At 31.4% G+C, this 20,420-nt stretch overlaps 1 protein-coding gene across 1 annotated transcript in view; it reads right to left on the reverse strand.

Annotated features, from left to right (window-relative positions):
- LOC127708457 (tachykinin-like peptides receptor 99D) overlaps positions 1–20,420 on the reverse strand; it is a 60,313-nt gene that overhangs the window by 1,309 nt on the left and 38,584 nt on the right. The window contains exons 2-4 of the mRNA XM_052213325.1: positions 13,026–13,223; positions 9,795–9,945; positions 8,543–8,736 (exon numbers count right to left, since the gene is read on the reverse strand). Coding sequence (XP_052069285.1) covers positions 8,543–8,736; positions 9,795–9,945; positions 13,026–13,223 — 543 coding nt within the window. The remainder of the gene's footprint in view (positions 1–8,542; positions 8,737–9,794; positions 9,946–13,025; positions 13,224–20,420) is intronic.

The raw sequence follows: 20,420 nt of genomic DNA on the forward strand, positions 1-20,420 counted from the left end.
AATACACTTTCGGATTTTAAGTAATAAACAGAATAAAAAATCAGATGTTTCCGATCTATTATAGCTAGAAGTATATGTAAACCCGGAAGTTTAACATACTCATGTAAATTGTGACCTTTCTGTCTCTACATTTCGGAAGTAGCATTTGTATTAAAATTTAATACATTAAATGGTTCACTACCGAATTCATGAAAGTACAGCGTCAAGAAAGCAATGCGAGTTGTCATTGTCAATTGCTGTGACAATACTATGAAAAAAAATCACCATTATTGAGCAACATCAGTTCTTAGTTCAACATTGAAAAAGGTATACGTTCCTTTAGAAAACTTAATAAAATGTTTTAAAATACCCTATTTTAACTGATTTATTTGCGTAATTACTTTTTGCAATTGTCTGAAAAGTCTATCTTTATAAGATGTGCCAGTCAAATTCACATGCAAGAGGATACCTTTAGCTAGTTTATTTAGACAGTAATTTACCATTGTGTTAGGGAATTCTAAATCAATCATCGTTACAAGAAAGCTATATATACATGAGATAGGGCGTAATTAATGTGAGACAAAATTAATGGTACAGAGAATTTAATTATGGTGACATTTTAGATGTTCATGATTAAAGAACCAAAAATCTAACATATAAAAGAGGATAAAAATTACATGTAGGTGTCCTAATGAAGAAAGGCTAAACTTATATGGACAAGTTTTACTCTGTCGAAAACAGTGTTATTGTCTGTTAATTTTAATATCATAACTCGCTTAGCCATTTTGAAATGTCATGTCTTTGTATGAAATTTCTTGCAGAAGAGATAAATGTCTGATTTGTATGCTATATTATATTCATATCAATAAGTTCCATCTCGGTCTTTTCCCCAATAATAAAACATTTCACAAATGAGAGAAAATAATCCAAGAAAATAGTCTGGAGGCATAAATTTCACTCACTAATCCTTATATTATTGACGAAGACATAAAATCGCATACATTACATGACCAGCTATAACCAGTACATGTTCTATACAGTAGAAAGTGACATTAAAATATTTTACTAAAGACATTTTTCCAATAAATTTCAGACATTCCTTGTAAATAATGTAACTTTGTTACTGTTTTACTCATTTTGCTTCGTAAATTAAACTGAAGGATCCGAAAAGAGCATTGCTAATCTGGATCGACGATCAGTTGCAAAAATTGTCAATCTTCCATCCAGCTATTATACATATCTCCTTTAGATTGACAGCAATTTGTATTTAAGAGAATTTCATTTTTGTTTGTTGCAATTTAAAACAATTTTGATTTTTTATATGAATTAGAATAAAGAATGTGTTCTAAACGTCATGTTTTTCATCCGAATAGAATGAATTGAAAAACCTTGCAAATGAGACCCTTTTCATTACCAATGCAAAACAAGTTTAATGTAAAATATCAGAGAAGAATATGCAAATGTGTGACTTCCTGAGTTCAATGGTACCTGTGATTGCAACCTAATCAGCAGTAATAAAAAAAGCCTTACAGAGGACAAAACGCTTATTTAAGCTGAGATTGCAACTCTGTACTCCATTTTGATCTTAGATGGATTGTCCTCTTTTATTAAGTCTAATTGATTTTGATGCTCAAAAAACTATATTTTTATTGCCAGGTGTATAGAATTATGGTCATCTGGACTTATCTCATCCGTATGTTAACCAATGCATAATACGGGTGAACGTTTGTTTGTGTGGGTGTATAATTACGCAGTCAAGTCTGGCCGGAAAAGGTTCGGTTGCTCCGATAGCTTCTTTTGGAAGAGTGTCACGCTCTCTACCCGTTAAAACCCTTTCAACAACTCTTTTCAGGTCTCTTAGTGGCTTGAAAGGCATAATTTCGGCCCTATCCAATGTGCCCTCATTTTACGGCGGTTATCCAAGTTGCTTGCCCTTTGTCAAGGTAGATCCACTCTACAGAGCCTACCTATGATTTTAGATTTATTATTTATTTATCTTCTCGTCCTGAATATGAATGAAATATTTGCAAATAGACGTATAGAAAACAACACTATATTAGCATACTTTTACTTACATTAGGGTGTTCCACCTTAGTTTAAATACACTATATGAGCATACTTTTACTTGCATTAGGGTGTTCCACCTAAGTTTTAATACTTTAACTACTTAATTTATAAGCTGAAAATATGATATTAAATGTGTGATTAAAATTATTCATGGACTGGAACTTTGAAGATATCACATTTGTACCAGCAGTATAAACGTTTCAATACTATTTTATAATTGGAATCGGGGAACTCGGTGGCCGATTGGTCTAAGTAGTTCATCTTCATGTATCACTAGCCTATCAATGCTGATGTTGTGAGTTAGTACCCCGCTCTAGGCGGGTGCTTTCGACTTCAATCTTTATTGACGAGGATTGACAATTGTACTGCCGAAGGTCGGTGGTTCAATCCAATCACTCCGGCTTCCTTCATAAAAAAAAACATGATCGCTACGATAAAGCAAAGAGAGCTGAAAATGGATTAAACACCACCAATTAATCAATATAATGGGAATAACCGTAATACCAAGTAGCTATATATATGTACTTTTTTATATATTGAGGATGCTTTCATGTTGTGCTATAGAAAACATACAAAGTTACATTATATGCATAACATCATTTGAATTGTTTACAGAATATGTGTTTTAATAACACTATAAGTTCTGTCAACGATATATAACATTTTACATGAAAAAGTAAAATAACAAAAATACCGAACTCCAAGGAAAATTCAAAACGGAAGTCCCCTATTGAAAGACAAAATCAAAAGTTCAAACACATCAAACGATTGGAAAACAGCTGTCATAGTCCTAACTTGCTACAGGTATTTCCTTATGTAGAAAATGGTGGATTAAACTGGTTTTATAGCTAGGTAAACCTCTCACTTGTATGACAGTCATATGGAATTCCATTACATTGACAACAATGTGTGAGCAAAACAAACAGACATAATAGGTAAAAATGTCAAAAATTGGGGTACAGCAGTCCACATTGTGTTTAATTTTCATCACTATAAACGAAAATAACTATTTCAACAAAGAAAAACAAAATGGCATATAGACACTCTATAGACAAAGTACATAAGCAAAAATGAAAGACACGAATACAAAAATGGCAATTGACAATAACACAATTGCGGGATGTAAAAATACCTAGACACGCAAAAATTATATACCAAAATGGACTAAACAGTTAAGGTTAAAAATAGACAGACAAACAACAAGAACACTATAACATGTAATTAAGATGATAAACAACTTCAGTACCTTTAATCTATACTTCAAGACCATCATGTATTATTTGTGAAGTTGAGTATTTGTAAGAGCAAAAAAAATCTCAAAAAAGTATTTGCAGTTTATAAACGTGTTTGTACAGTAATGGAATAAAACAACGCCTCCAGCAAGATTTGAAAATTAAGAATCAAACTATTCCATTTTAAAATTGATTTTAGTGTAATAATGTCAATTGCGAAGTGTTTCTTTTAATTTACAATAGTAAAGCACAATTTAAAAGAAAATGACATTTTTTAGACAAATAATCTACAAATATAGAATACTTCAATTAACTCGTACGGTTTTTAATGCACCAAAACTTACATAAAGTAGGATATTGGTTTCCATATGATACTTCAAAGTACTTCAAAATGTCAAATATGCATCAAGTGCCTACTAAAGCTCTATCGGAAAGATTGTTCATATTAGCAAGATGCGAATAATTCATAAGCATGAAATGCAGACTCTATATCCAGACACAAATTCTCTTCACACTCTATATACTGGTATCTTTGAATGTCAACCGTTAATGTATCAGTATGTTTTCCTTAATTATATATAATGACAAATACACTTTGAAATTTGTCATTATATGTATCAACGTTTCCTTGAAATTTATCCGTTTAATTTGATTCATTCCAAGTCAAAACAAACATATACATATTGAAATAAATATTTTACTACAATCTCTAAGACAGATCATTGTTTGCCAACAATATAGTAATAATTTAAAGAAAGCAAAAGATGGAATGAAGATAAGTAAACTTACGGACAGGACAAATCAAAATTAGCTCAAATCTTTTGTTGCATAATCTTTATTTTTCTTGTGGTTTATTACTTAACAGAATGTTAACGGCTTTCACAAAAGCAAGATAAATGATTGTATAATAGTAATAGTCGATGATCTTCATAGAAGGTATAAATGTGGTTTATAGGATGTAGAATAGTGGGCAAAAACGTTAAAAAATAAAGAAAAGAGAATAATGGGTAAAAAAAATGAGAAAAATGGTCTAAAAAAGTAAAGAATACAGAAATGAAGATCCCTATCCCGACCTTATTTTTTATTTGTATTGTTAAGATGTCTATTTTCTCAGTTGTTGGTGATTTTCCGGTATGTCTAATGTCTAATGTTCGTTGTTATTCATGTAACCCTTTTATGTATTGTAAAATTGTATATTCGGGTTTTTTTATTAAAAGGAAGACATAATAGTATGCATGATTACTAAATATGAAGTAACGAGTTATACAGTAATTAAAAAAAAACCAAGACTGTAAACATCTCCAACAGTCAACTGAACTCAAACTGTTTGATAAATTACAGTAGACTCTGCCAAAACCAAATGTGAAAAATAATAAAATGTCGATAACTTGAATAAAAACTAATATAACAGGAAGAACAGTCCATTTACTAGACTACGATTTATGTATTCTTTTCAATATCGTATAATTAAAATGTTAAGCCGTACTTTTGTTCTATTCTTATCCTATTGGTCCAGAATTTAGCTGGAGTGCAATTTCCTACTGTAACATAAGACATTGTTTTGATAAAATTGAAACATTCAGTCTTTTAGTTTCCAGGTAAATGTCACATTGATTTAAAGACAGATTTTAGTAGCTTTAGAGCTTTGTTGTTTCATAATTCATGAAAACCAGTAAGCATAACGACTTTCCAAGTATTCCTAAAATAACAATTTTGATGAAACCTTATTTTTGATACGAGTATGTCAGGTTATTTTTTTCTTGGGGTTTGATGTTACTTATATTTACTTTTCAGTGAGAAAATGGAGTAAGATACATACCAAAGGAGAATCAAAACTCGAACAACTTCATAGCAGAAAACGAAAAACGACGAAAAGACAAACAAGTCTACAAAACACTACATTAAAAACTGATGACTGAGCACAAAATACTGGGAGTGATATGTGGAGTGTTTTGTGGGCTGTTGTTTGTGTTGTTTGTCTGTTCAACATGGTATTAATTTAAATATTTGTTTGCATGCTTATCATTTTTTCCAAAATCATACTGTTTTACAAGGAGTTTTTTTTAAGACGGAAAGGTATTCCGCTCACACCAGTGCTGGGGGCCGTCTTAAATTTGCAGTGAGGTGAAAGTTTTTCCTCCGTGTTAAAAGCCTCATTGTTACTTTGAGATGAAGAAGAGCAATAAAAACGCTATTCCTTTGCTTTTTGTGTTTTAGCTGTGAATTTTGTGTCATGAATGGAAACCCCGTATCCTTTCTTTTCTATTATGTTTCAAAACAATATACTACAACTGTCTTACAAACAAACTGGCGCAATAACAAATTAACAAACGAAAGAGTGTCAGAATTATGATGTCATATGACATCATAAGTGTTCTAATGAGTCAGAAGTTATTGATTTTGTAATTGTACTAAATTTAAATTTCACGGAATTTAAGGGTCGATATTGACTTTTCTAGATATTTTAGAACTTGTCATTCATGTATGCATGAGAAACGAAATCTTATTAAAATTATGTGTCTTGACTCAAGTGGACCTAATGAATACAAAATAAGCTTGCGCCAGTATTGCATTTATACTGATATAAATATATGAAAATATTGAACAATACATTGTAAACAATATAACTTTTTGTATATAATATACACGTAGACCATTATCATATTTCAAAAAATGATATAATCCGATGAGCTGCAACAGTACTATATATTTTTTTGTGAATTTCAAACTTTGTCATTATATTTATATCCCTAAATCTGAATTAAAAGAATATAGCAAAATAGATGAAATATTTGTCAATAAATTGTAGTTTTGAACAACATTCAACCTTTTCTCAGCAGAACATCAATACAGAGTATTTCTTATTAAGAGATTATGAAAGAAAATGATTTCATATTTGACAGATGACATATATTAATATTTAATACACTTGTATATGTTATTGCGATCCTTTTTTTCATTTATTGTATATGAAATAGCTTTATTTGTGAAGTCTGGAGACTAATAAACCCAACCAATAAATAAATAAATGATATAACATTGTCTATTATTGTTGATATTAATAAGTTGAAATTATAAATAAACTCATCATAGATACCAGGATTGAAATTTTGTATTTGCGCCAGACGCACGTTTCGTCTACAAAAGACACATCAGTGACGCTCGAATAAAAAAAAATTAAAAAGGCCAAATAAAGTACAAAGTTGAAGAGCATTGAGGACCAAACATTCCTAAAAGTTTTGCCAAATACAGCTAAGGTAATCTATTCCTGAGGTAGATTGACTGTAGTGTATACATGATACACCAGACGTGATTTCAGAAGGTTTTTTTGTGGTTCTGTCTTGATATAGAGTTTGAAAAATGAGCTAACGTTTACTTATTTAGAAACTAAGGTTTCAACTTCCTCAAGCAAAGTTTACCTTAGATGTATTGTCTATTCTTTTTAGTCACTTTTCGTTATATAGCTCTTGTCTTGTTTCGGTTCTTAAACATCAAATGCTGTACTATGAGCAAGGAAAGTAAGCATATAATTATACTTTTTTATGACTCATTAGCCAATAAGTAAACGAAAACAATAAAAGGAGATTTGGGATATATATCAAAGAGACAGCACTCCAAAGAGACGCATCTAAATTTCAGAGATCTAAAAATACTGACTAATAATCCATGATGCTTAAAACCTGTTCTTCACAAAAACATTTAATTTTTTTTTTTATTTTGACAATAATTCAAACAAAATAAGAATATATTACCAAGCTCTTTTTTTTTAATTTTTACTGTTAACGCAAAATTCTTTTCTTATAGGGAAGTATTCGACATTCACAAATATTTCAATAGAAAGAAAACTTTACAATAAAAAATTTTAATGTAATTTGGAGATAAAGTTGACTACTGTACTCCTATTTTTGACATTTTTTCCTATTATGTCTGTATGATTTGTTCACACATTGTTGTCAATATAATAGAATTTTATGCGACTGTCATACAAGTGAGAGGTTTGGCTAGCTATAAAACCAGATTTAATCCACCATTTTCTACATAAGGAAATGCCTGTTCAAAGTCAGGAATATGACAGTTGTATTCCATTCCTTTGATGTGTTTGAACTTTTGATTTTGCCATTTGATAAGGGACTTCCCGTTTTGAATTTTCATTCGAGTTCGGTATTTTTTTATTTTACCTTTTATGAATTAAAAAAAATAAGAAAAATGGGGACAAAGTTATTGCTTTCTTACCGATATATCCTGATAATTCTACAGTGCAATCGATAATCAAATTTTATCATTCGAGTTACCTTCCACAATAATTCAAGTTCTTCAAGTATATCTATCAACTGAATATTTATAACTAGAATACACCAATGAGACAACAACTGCACTTACAAGTAACTTAGATCTAGAAAACTACACAGTACAATGTATCTTAGTGTCCATACAACATGCCAAGCTCTTAATCGTCTCGAGTCTATTGAATCAAGCAGAAGGTACATATATCGAAGGGAAATCCAAACTCATAAGTTGAAGACAAACTGACACCTCCATGGTAAAATAAGAAAAACGATGAAAAGAGAAATAACAGTCTACATAACAAGAACGTAAAACATTAACTTAACAAAAACTAGCGGTGTTTTCCGGAAGTGTAGGCAGATCCTGTTCAACATGTGGCACTCGGTGTTAAGTATCATTCGATGATGTCACGTTCGAATGGAAAAGGACGGGATTGTGGTTACGTCTAGTACAACATTGTGAAACAAACCTTCCATAACGGTCAACAAACTGTTGATGGCATCCATAACATCTTCGAAGGGATCACTTCATCTTTACCACAAGCAACCCTTGGTTTATTAGCTACCTTATAGGCAGCACTTCCAATTAAGGAAAGCATCATAGGAAACTGCTGGCTTTCCAAACATTACGGAGGTAGACCTTCGTAAAGGGGTGCAACTCTTAAAAATGACTGGTTACGTTTGTGTCAAAACTTTCATTATATATTCTAAGCTTTGATGTAACACTAATTATTTTAATTCTCTTTCAATGAAAGCTTATAAAGCACTAATAGAACTGCCTATTACAAACGTATTATTGACCTAAAGTGCTATCCCACTTAACCTAGTTTACTCCTTAAGGTGCAACGCAATTCTGATGCTGCAAAATCCTTAAAAGCGTTTCGACCACTTCTTAGAGACGACGGCTATGTTTTAAGGACGACAGTCACGTTATCGTACATATTTTCATAAAAAGAAGAATATAGTATGTAAACTACTTACTTTGCGTTCATCCAACAGTAGATGATTGGGTTGTACATTGAATTACTCATGGCTAACCAATAAATGACTAAATAGAACTCCTGTATATACTTCATCCGTGTTATATTAGTAGTAGATACTAAAACAAAGTATAGATGGTATGGTAACCAACAGATACCAAATATTATGATGACCATTACCATCATTTTTACAACCTGCAATTGAAAAAAAACATCTATAGAGATATAGGGAAAAGCAATTAAATTACAGGCATGCACTGCGACGGAGTACCATCGACAATCGAAATTTGTCGGTACCAGAAAGTGTATAACTGTTGAGTTTAAAAAAAAAATTAAACAAAGAGTTTAAACGATTTTTCGAAATGATAAATAAAAGCAGCATAAATGAGAAAATAAATTCTCAACGTTTAAGCTCAGCAAATCGATAGAAATGGTTTGAATAAAAGGAAATCATATCTTCTTGGTATTCTTCGTCCTGACGCTCAGCTTCAGATGAAACAATTTCCGATGGCAATGAGACACAATGAAGTGGTTAACACAGTTATTACAAAGAAAGAAGAAAAGGATAAGTAACGATTATCAAGTTGTCTGCATATTGATAATGTAAAATATCAGCTGCGAGACACAATATAAAGCTTTTTGACGAGTGATCGCAGTTCAGAAAGGCTTTAAATTGTGTCTAGCAGCTGATATTTTATATATCAATATGCAGACAACCAGATAATTGATTCATCGGGTTGCATTTGCGTATTTTGCATGATAGAAACAAGTATTTTCTTTGTTTCACCAGCAAACCGGAAGATGACTTAATAAGTTCGGGTCAAACTTATCAACGTCGGTTCATTCATTATGACGTCGGTGATATGTCCGGGTCAAAGTTATTAAGACCGGCTCAACGTATTTGACGTCACAAAGCCGTCATATGCAATTTTATTAAGAGCTGAGCAGAGTGATACAGACAGAAGGACAACCGATAAAACACCAGTATCAACTTCGCTTACGTCAGGTATTAACCTTGTGTATGTCAGATATATTGTGACAACGTCAGGTATCAACCTCGCCTATATCATGTATCAGTTTCGTCTACGTTTGGTATCAACATCGCCTACGTCAGGAAATTAATTTTACCTACGCGAGATTGAACCAAACTTTAAGTTATTGAAATAGATTGGTATCTAGGAATCAAACGTTTATGGAAATCACTCTTGCAAATCATTCAGTACCGAAAAAGTTTTTTTTATTGTAAAACCTACCCGTCTTTTTGATTTCATCCTTTCAAACTGCACTGGTGTATTTTCGCCTATTGTTTGTTGACCCCAGAGTTCGACACCAATTCTTGTGTAGGTTACTGTCAGTGTTGCCATTGGAATCAAGTATGTCGCAAGCAAAATAATGATATTATACCTGAATAAAAATAATATGTTGACTATCAATAACCAATAATATACCATACATTTTATCGTCGTAATCTGAACCCTGTTGAGAGTTGTTTCATTGGCAATCATACCACATCTCCTTACTTCTATTTGGTTCATAAACTGTTGTGTTCCATACGCTTTGTTCGTTATGTTGTGTGTGAAATACAACATATATTACGTCAGAAAGTTCTTAGACTGTATCGTGGCAATTAATGGTACTATATAATAGATAAAAAATTCTCCTAGAACAAGAACAAAAGACACAAGTTGCACATGAATCATAAGACCAACCGCTGTTGTGAGAAAGGATATTGACTACCTTAAGATGAAGATCATTAATACAAGCACTGTTCGTTTAATATTTTGACCATTTCTTCTACTGAGGTTGTTGTCCCATGTAAATATCCTCCAAATATGGTTATTTTTTCGATACAATAATCTACAATCAGAGTCGTGCTATTATGAAAAAAATCGAAAACTTTCTATGTACGAAAGACTGGTTTCAAGACTGAGGAATCTGTCTATTTTTAGAACTTAAACCTAGATTTTGTCAGCAGCAGTAATGAAACTGAAAAGGAGTTTCTTTGACAGTTAAAAATCACATTTCTCTGAAAGTGTTCTATTTTAAGTATACATGGACATTAATATAGATGTAAAGGCACAACAACAAAAACGTGTATACGTTTATATGCGAATAAAGATAGTGATCTCTGGAAATATAAATATATCTATAGAGAACTAAATATAATTATTTGAGCGTTTCAAATCAGTATACTGAGATATTTATACATGTCAATCTAGTTTATGTCATATATGTGTATATATTTTGTTTATTCATTATTTTTTGTAATGGTACCTTTGTGCGCATCAAATGTATAAAAGAATTAATTGAATAAAAGTCTTTTTAACAACAAAATATTCTGATTCAGTAACTGTATGGTACTTGTATTGTCGTTGTCCTTTCAGTCTATAGAGTTCGATCTGCAATCTATGTCCGTTTGTCTGTGGGCGTTTAATTTTCCAACTGAAACAATCAGTGTGATTGTTGCATGACTGTTTCTTTAAATTAATCAACAAAGCCATAGCAGTCTAATTTCCGTTTGCATGGAATGTAAACAGCAAATTAAAATGCCCTTAGATTGAATAAATTCCCATTGCACCTAAATTTCAATTTCTCATGTTGACATTTTGTGAAAACGAATGTTTATTCAAAATCCGTTCGCATTAGCTTTCAGAAAGAAAACAAATAAATGACATGTTTTCTCCCAAAGGAAGTTGCTAAGTTCATATTTCCTCAACTCAGAATACAAAATAATGTTCATTACGTAACACTCTAGCGTCCTTTAATGTGTCAAGTAGATATGTTACAGTAGCATACCGATTTCACTTCCTTGTAAAAGAGCATGCAGAGAGGCATAAAAAGTAAAATAACAAAAATACCGAACTCCATGGAAAATTCAAAACCCTTCTCAAATGGCAAAATCAAAAGCTCAAACACATCAAACGGGATGAGAATATGTGCATCAGCACAGAACCTATAAATGTATCTCAAGTTACATGTACTATGTGTAGTGAGTTAAAATTGGGCTTGAAATATTTTCTAAAAGTGCTCTTCAATTGTTTCGGTACTTATACATCCCTCGGATTTCAAATGTTTGGCTTTGAGCGTTCCTGATGAGGGTAAATCCAGAAAAGCGCTTCGGACGCATGAAATTATTAAACGTGTTGTTTTCTATTTTTTACATCACTGGGTCGATACCTCTGCTGGTGGACTATCAGTCCCCGATGGTATCATCAGCTCAGTATTCAGTACTTCGGTACTGACATGATTTATAACAAACCTTTCTAAAATTGTCCGTTGTTAAATTTTGAAATTATAAAGAAACTAAGTTTTCAACTCCCTCAGGCAATGTTGACCTTAGATGAATTTGGCTATTTGTTTTAGGTATTTTTGTCATATAGCTCTTCAATATTTTCGGTACTTATACATCCCTCGGATTTCAAATGTTTGGCTTTGAGCGTTCCTGATGAAGGTAAATCCAGAAAAGCGCTTCGGACGCATGAAATTATTAAACGTGTTGTTTTCTATTTTTTGTCATCTTTGCTCGAAATCAAGCTCTGCACTGAATAGTTGTGGTACAATACTACGTCATTTCCCCATGATGTAAAAACCTGTTGTCTCATCGAGAACACTGTACCCATTTATTTAATTTCAAGTTTAACAATAAGAAGAGAGTGTATGAAGGACAAAGAGACGACTATAAACTAAAGACCAATGGACAAGCATATCAACAAGTCATATGTCTAAATGTAAATACTTTAATATATATTACACCATTATAAAGCACGTTTGGGGGTCAATTCTGTTTCTGGCATACAGTACATACCGGAAATTTTTGTTATTTGATCGGAAACACGAATAGAATGTACACGAAAAATTGAAGCATGCAAAGGTGTATTGAACCTAAATTAAATAAAAGAGCAGATTTTCATTATTCATCTCTTACATATTTGGTGGTGACTTTCTTTACAACCACATCCTTTTATAGACTAACTTTCAATTAAATATGATGAATTATTATATCATATGTAGGCTGTAAAATGACAAAAACTACGTCAATTCTCAGTGCCATTCTTTCAAAAAGATCGTCATACTTCTTCGAATACGTCATAATATAATAGAATTCGCAATACACATGGAGTTTTCAATTTGTTTTGTATATTTTAACAATAAATGCCGTTCAGAAAATTGTTTCAAATAACAGTAGGAGATGATCATATTTGTATAGTGATTTGCATTAAATTTGATCTCCCTTATACTTTATAAGGACGATGTTATTTAGTAGTTTACAATTTACTTTAGTTTTTATGATTCTACAAAGTTGTAAGATTACTATTATACTGCTATACGCTAGACAAGCTTAATATCATGCTGTTTGTGTTTCAATAAGATAAGGAAATAACTGTGTTTGTAAAAATCAAATATTACTAAGTTAGAATAAATTAATTGACCGAAAATACTACAGTTAACAAAAAAGTAGGTGAAAAACAATATGAATACCTTACCAAAAATCTATCCTGCTATTAGTCGAGTTGCCATCTGGCCATTCAAATGTACAAATTTCAGTGTAGTTAAAGTTCACTGTAGTTGAGTATATCAAATTTGGAAATGACAACACTGTAGAGGCAATCCAGATGACAATAATGGCGACAATTACTCTTCCGGTAACTCTAGGTCTCAGTGGGTGAATAATTGCCATATACCTGAAATAAAATTTAAGAAAGTTTAATAACAAAGGCACTAGGACAAAAGCAAAGACAACTGCTCTGATCCACCAAAAAGGTGCCGCAAAATTGCAATGTATTTCTCTGATCCCTTCTTTCAACAGAAAACAAATGAAACGTTTTAGGTCAATATTTAAAATTTTGACATTTAGATATTCAACTTCCTAGTTTATATAAAGGGTATGAATGTTGAAATCTCCAGAAGCTTTTTTGAGTACGGTGTTGCAATGAGAGGGTGGTTCTTGCAGAAATATCTCTTTAGTTCTATCGTAATAGTATGCTTTGCCTATTCATTAAAAAGTTAAGATGCATACATGTACGAACTAATTTTGATTCCTTTGTGTGTGTCTTCTATCAACACGTACAGTTGTCTTCTGAAAAATGTGTAACAAACGAATGGAGTTACTGACTGGCAGTTTCCAGACATTTCTTTTCCGTCATTTTTACGTCGAACGGAAGCAAACATTTCAATGCATATAATTCTTAACATTTTATAGCATATACACATGACGATAAGAATTTGCTGTTTGTGTGAAATAACATTACATGATCTTTTTGAGATTAAGTGCACTTTCTGTTAACATTACATCTCAAGAACAACAGTATAAACAAAAACAAGGATACCTTTCAAAAGTTCGATTAGTTAAACCATTCTATACTGAATGATTTGATTATCTGATATCCTTTTTAATCTGATTATAAGATTGAAACATACAAAACCATCATCAATTCCAACTGGAATGTTTTTAAAGAAAATTAAAAGAATAACTGGAAAGGTTTCTTCGTTAATCTCGTTAAACTGCGTGAACCGGAACGTAAAAGAATCTTGTACTGCATACCGCCTACGGTATCGTCTCGCAAATTATTCGGTTTCTTTTCATTTTCTCTGTTGGGCTTTTACGGGTTTTGTAATTTAGACTAAATCCTGCATAATTACAAAGTGCATGCCGTGTTTACAACTGTGACGAATACTTTGAAATCAGAGAAAGAGAAATATAGATTAATGATTTGGCGACATCTTGCAACGTGTTCACATTACCTTTAGAGTTAAATTTATTGTCAAACGTACATGTAAACGAACTTACAAATAAAATGATTAAAGGCACGATTTCAAACACAGAGATTAACTTGTAATGATAAAGAAATTGAATCAAAACAAAAAAGTTCTATTCAACAACTTTGTTTGGATGAAACCACATTTTCTCTAGTATTTCTTTTAGCTGATTTTAACAAAATACTCGCGGTATTTTTTTTTTTCTTTCATTTATATATTTTTGCAACAGTTGAGACGCAATCTTAAGTTTTCATAAAATATTTCATTACATGTTGTAACTATAATTATTTGATTGTGAATTCATTTACATGTTACTGAAATCTAAAATCAGAAATTTCTTATAATAAGTGTTCCTAAAAAAGGAGGACCAATAAATCGTGTTTAATTTACCAAAAAATATTGGATAAGATATTTTCAGAAAGCTGGAATTTCATTGTGGCAATACATTTATGGTTTTTGACAGAATTGAAACAGACTGTTATCTGGCATGACTCTTTGATAATGCATCAGTATAAATATTTACTTTGGAACGGTTTAATTAAAGCAGAAGTATACAAGTCAAGTCCTATATTGTCTTTTTATTCCTTATTGACGATGCTCTGGTCTTAACTATTCATCAGCGCAAGAAAAGTAAATGTAATATGATGCCATGGTAAATATTTTTATATAATGACATTTGATAAATAGAATCTGGTTTCAGTCTCTTGAATGAATATATCGTTTTATGGTTTAATAAAAGTTGACTTTTATGGGATTAATCCGACATTTTCATATTTTTCACTCGAGTATTTTATGTCTTTCTTCAATGAATGGGGCTTTGACCATTATTGACCGTATGGTGACCTATAGATGTGTAAATGAATCGTCCTAAAGTGATCGTCCTGAAAAGTTTGGAAGACATTTAACACAGTTTGAGTAATGTCACCTTATTTTCACACTAGAACAGTAAACTGGTGATTATTCTATCTCTGAAAAGGACAACATTGCATCTTTTTTAAAACGCCTACACTAGATATAACTGCAATGGCATTAACACGTTTCACGTATATATCGTAAATGGATAATCTTTTAAAGACCGTGGACATAGACTGCAGTATGCGTACAAACGTCTAGACTGTATATTAGTATTTATCAAAACTACATGAATATCACGACAGCTCATTTCTTTTAATAAATGTCAGGACGAGGTGTTTTTTAAAAGTACTATGTGGATAAAGGCGTTAAAAATGATAATCACTTCCGAAATCAACCTTAAAAGGAATCAATTTGTCAGACAATTTCAGCCAACGTCATGACGTTAGGTGTCAACTCGATTCAATTCCGTTCACCTTAGTTCTGTTTAAACTATTTAGTGATAATATTGCTTTAATACCTTTTTATTTGAATTACCATGAGGTTTTAGAGGAAGGCGGTGTTGTAGGAATAAAGTTTATTCGATTAACTTTTATTCGTTTCACAGTAGATTAATACTATAACATGTATTTTCTATTATAGGAATACACATTGTATATTGCTTTATCAACACATAAAGAAGGTAGCTGTGTTTTGCTTTTTTTTTTTTTTTTAAGATCTTATTTCTGCTGTCGTTTGGAAGTTCCCTCATATATAAGACTACACGTATTTCCATTTTAACTTTGAAGAAACTTTATAGTTTTTAAATGTTTCTGTCTCCCAGTGATTTTTTTCGGTCATCGTTGTAAAAGGGAGACTCTCTTCGCTGTGACTCATTTTATGTTTAACAAATGTAAAACAAATCGTTATTTCAAAATGTGCTTTCTTTGTAAAAATACAAAATGAATAGGAAATTGAAAAGAAGAATTTATAAATAGCATGTTATAGACGAACAGCGATATTGTTTTCTTACGCTTACATGTATATCAATATTAGCATGTTGCAAATATCACAATGTGTTTTTTTCTGATAGTGGTATTTGATGTTTTCTTACTGGCTTTCCACCACAGCAGGTTTTAATCAGTATAGCCAATTTCTTTTTGTTGCAGGTTCAATGAATACCATTTAGTAATTGATTATCAGATAAATAATCTCACTTTATTTACTTTGTGCTGCGTCTTGTTGATACAGGAACATTTGTCTATGTAGAACGTGTATTCGCTGATATGATGGTCAGTAAATAAACAGATCAATTTATGATATTAGAAAAACATGTTAAAAGTCAAATACAGTTATGATCCGGAAATAATTTTGAAAAGTATATGGAAGAATCAAATATCTCAGATAAAAACAACTAGTGGGTCTGGCTGAATAACCTACTCTACATTTGTATATTCCGTAAACTACATGATAAAATATATCAATCAGCAAGCTTTATTGACAATAAATTTCTTTATAATTTCATTGGTATGTCTTCATGCAGGAGTTATGATAAACAGTGAAAAATAAAAACAAAACACATCATCTCTTCAAGCGGTAGGTCGCGAGTAATGATTTCAATCGATGAAAGCTGTCATGTAAACAGTAACATGGTAACCTTTAGATATATCCTTCTTTAAGTTTATTTATTTATTTATAAGAATGAAAACGGTTTATTTATAATATGCGATATATTAATATAAACATCTGGTCGGCCTCAAAGATAGACCAGTTTGAAGTAGTTATAGAATTTGAAAAGGAAAATGAGAAAGAAAAGAGGAAAATACATTAACATTGTTTTCTGTCGATCCTTTTTAAAAGTTTTAATCCAGTTTGTACGATATATCTTTTTACAGCTGTTTTACGCATGTACATGTACCATCTGAAGAATATGTTTCCGTCATCTATTGTTTTTATATAATCAACAATTGCAGATGTTTTGAAATTTATTAACCGTTCGAATGAAAACACAAGACCCTACGAATATATACTTGAAAACTGAATACAATGTAGTGTGATTATTTAAATAGAAACATACACATGCATAGTAACTAAAAGTGTAAGTACCATTACATAGCTTATGGACTCTATGCGACTTCAATTTTAAAACTTTTGTTGTCCACGACCCCAGCTCCCAAAAAAACAAACAAAGGAAGTGTTACAACAAATATTTGAGAGACTTGTAGGTGACCTGCTGTAAGCCAAAAATTCGGTTCAAGTTCATTTTTCTAGTGGCGGTCGTAATTTCCTTCCTTCATCCCGGTCGACCAAACTTTTGTATTTACTGTAAATGTGTTCTTGTCCTTAATATATATGTAATATCTGCCACAAGATGATATGCAAACAATAACCAACGGATTCAGTTTAACATATCTTTGTTATTCTCGACGTGTAACAACAGACAGTCTTTTTGCATTTAATCACATACATAAATTTGGTCATTTGTAGTACACATGTTTATCTTTATAAAAGCCTGTGACGTGGACAATAATTATATAATTCATGACTAGAATATCTGTATATGTTCAGTAAATACAATGATAGATTTGAAATACCAACGACGCAATTGGAAGCATAATGCAATTCATTACATTAACTAAATCTAACCACATGGGACCCAATTTGATTTCTGTGTTATAATTTGTTTTTGTCATTTTTTCCTTTCGAGTTCCAGACACCTTTGGGGATACTTTTCAACGAATATAAGATAGTGCTTTTTAGTTTGCTTTTGGGTACTATACATACATTTGGCGACAACGCATTTAAAATCTATTACAATATATTTTTCCAACACCTATTTGGCTGCCTTTTCCATACGTTCGTAGAACTAAGATTAACTGATGTTTATAACTGAAATTAGACAGAAATCCAGAAGAAACCTTTTCTAAATTATTTGTGTAAAATATTAATTGTTTACGTTTTCTTTCAAAATGTCTACCAAGTTATGGTATACGAATGACGATTTTCACAAACATAAAGGCGGAAGTCCTATTTGTCCATTGTATAGCGGTGTTTTTTTCTTTTCTAAATCTATTTCTATTGACAAAAATGATGGCTGAAGAGATTAATTGGAATTTGTATTATATTTTTTTGGGGTAAGGAATCACTATTTTCAACTTAAGAAAATGAATCTTTTATTATACGCTGTATAGCATCGAAATTTTAATTAGCCGAGAAGATAAGTCGCATTAATAGATGCGTTTGATTTCAGTCACACAATTGTATACTTCAATTTGAGGCGTTCCGAGTCGATGCGTTTGATTTCAATCACACATTGTATACTTCAATTTAAGGCGTTCCGAGTCCCATTAAAGTAAAAAAAAAAACAAGTCAAAAGTAAGTTTCTTTTAGGCTTATCCAATTTGTGACCAAAATCAGTCAAATAGTCAGTTCAAACTAAATGGAATTCAGCGAAAAAAATGACTTAAAACAATGTGGTGACTCTAATCAGCGACCGATTGAAGAATGCGTTGATCACGACAGAAAAAAACCAATAAGGTGCTATGACAGCAATAGTTTAATATAAAATCAAAGTGAAACACGCATTATTTGGAGAGAAAAAAAAATCTAAACTCTTTGTCAAGGTTTAGAAAGCTCGGATGTAAAAGTAACATTAAAATTAGTAAATTGATTTTGGTAACATTTTGCTTATAGTTTGTAAATTTTGAACTTAAACTGAATATAGAAAAAAATAGTTGATTAATCATTTTGTTTGTTTAAATATGGTTGAATTAAAATCCTTAACATAGATGCAAATTTGTAAAGAATACAGGTATGATAATGGGAACGTGTTTTTTTTTTATGTCAGTGTACATATTTAAACGGATACCCAAAGAAAGTATAACGGATTCAAATTGCATGATCTGGCATATCGTATTATTTCATATCTATAAACCTCAAAAGGCTGTTAAAGAATTATATATACAACACTAGAAAAAATAAGTTGACAATAGGAAAACTAAAATTATCGGATCTGTGTCAGTTTTATAAAAAATATAGATATGATAGTCCCTGAGGGTATCACCAGCCAAGTAGTCAGTACTTCGGTACTGGCATGAAAATACGGATTTTGTGTTATTAAAATTTGCTGTTGCAAAGTTTTGGAAATTATTTTAAATTAAGGAATGCATCTCCCTCAAGCAAAGCTCTGATTCCTTGCCCGGCTTTGGCTTACTTTATTGTCTTTTTTGGTTTATAGCTCTTCATCTTTTAAATACGCTTTTGATTTTCAAATAGTTTGGCCTCGAGCATCACTGAAGAGACATTGATTGTCGAAATGCGCATCTGGTGCAGAAAAAATAGTACCATTTATGTTATTATATGAACCATTGAGACCAATCAGTCAAAGTTTTAGGTTTACTCAGATATACATGATTAATATGTAATCACTCTTTGAAATATAGGATAAAAGTTATACTGTATTCCATGTCAGATATACATGATACTGTTCAACAGATAATCTTCATTACTGAATAACTACAACTAACAATTTGACAGAGCATGATAAAGACAAATTCCATTTACTTATGTAAATGTATTTCCGTTCTTTTGTCATAATGTCAGGTTCCAAGAATAAAAGCAGGAAAATATAGAGCCAATTAACAGATTTGATGGAGGCGTTTGTAAAGACATATGTCGATAAAAAAGGAGAAAAAATAACCAGATTTGCATATATTTTGTCTCGAAAGGTAGATAATAATCCTTCATTAAAAGGACTGATTTGCAAACATCTACATTCTTGTATAAATTACCAATTGCAAATGCAAATGTTAGGTATAGAAAATACAGGATTTCAATAATGTATTGAACAAAACATTTTTTTCATTACTTACACGAGTTTAAACTTTCATAGAAAACTTCCCTGAAAAATCCTTATCAGTCATGCAATTTAATCAAAGACTTTTCTATACTTAAAGGGGAGGCTTGACATATATTACTTTGACACTTTTCTTTTGTTGAATATCTCCATATATATACATATATACAAGTCTAAATTGAAAACAACGTTCAAACCTATGATTGCGTTGGATAAAAACCGCAATTTTTATACCTGTGCATGCAAAACAAATTTCTTGGTAGAGGGGTATAAATACAGTACAAACAACATTTTCCAAAAGACCAAAAAAGTAAAAAAAGTATATTTTAACAAAACGCATTTGACTAGCAGGTCGAACAACTGATGTTCTTAAACCCTGCTGACTGCCATTGGCAATTGCCAAATAAACGGATCACCAGATGTAACAAAATGGATC

This window comes from Mytilus californianus, unplaced genomic scaffold (assembly GCF_021869535.1).
Source record: "Mytilus californianus isolate M0D057914Y unplaced genomic scaffold, xbMytCali1.0.p SCAF_7, whole genome shotgun sequence".
Classification (NCBI taxonomy): domain Eukaryota; kingdom Metazoa; phylum Mollusca; class Bivalvia; order Mytilida; family Mytilidae; genus Mytilus; species Mytilus californianus.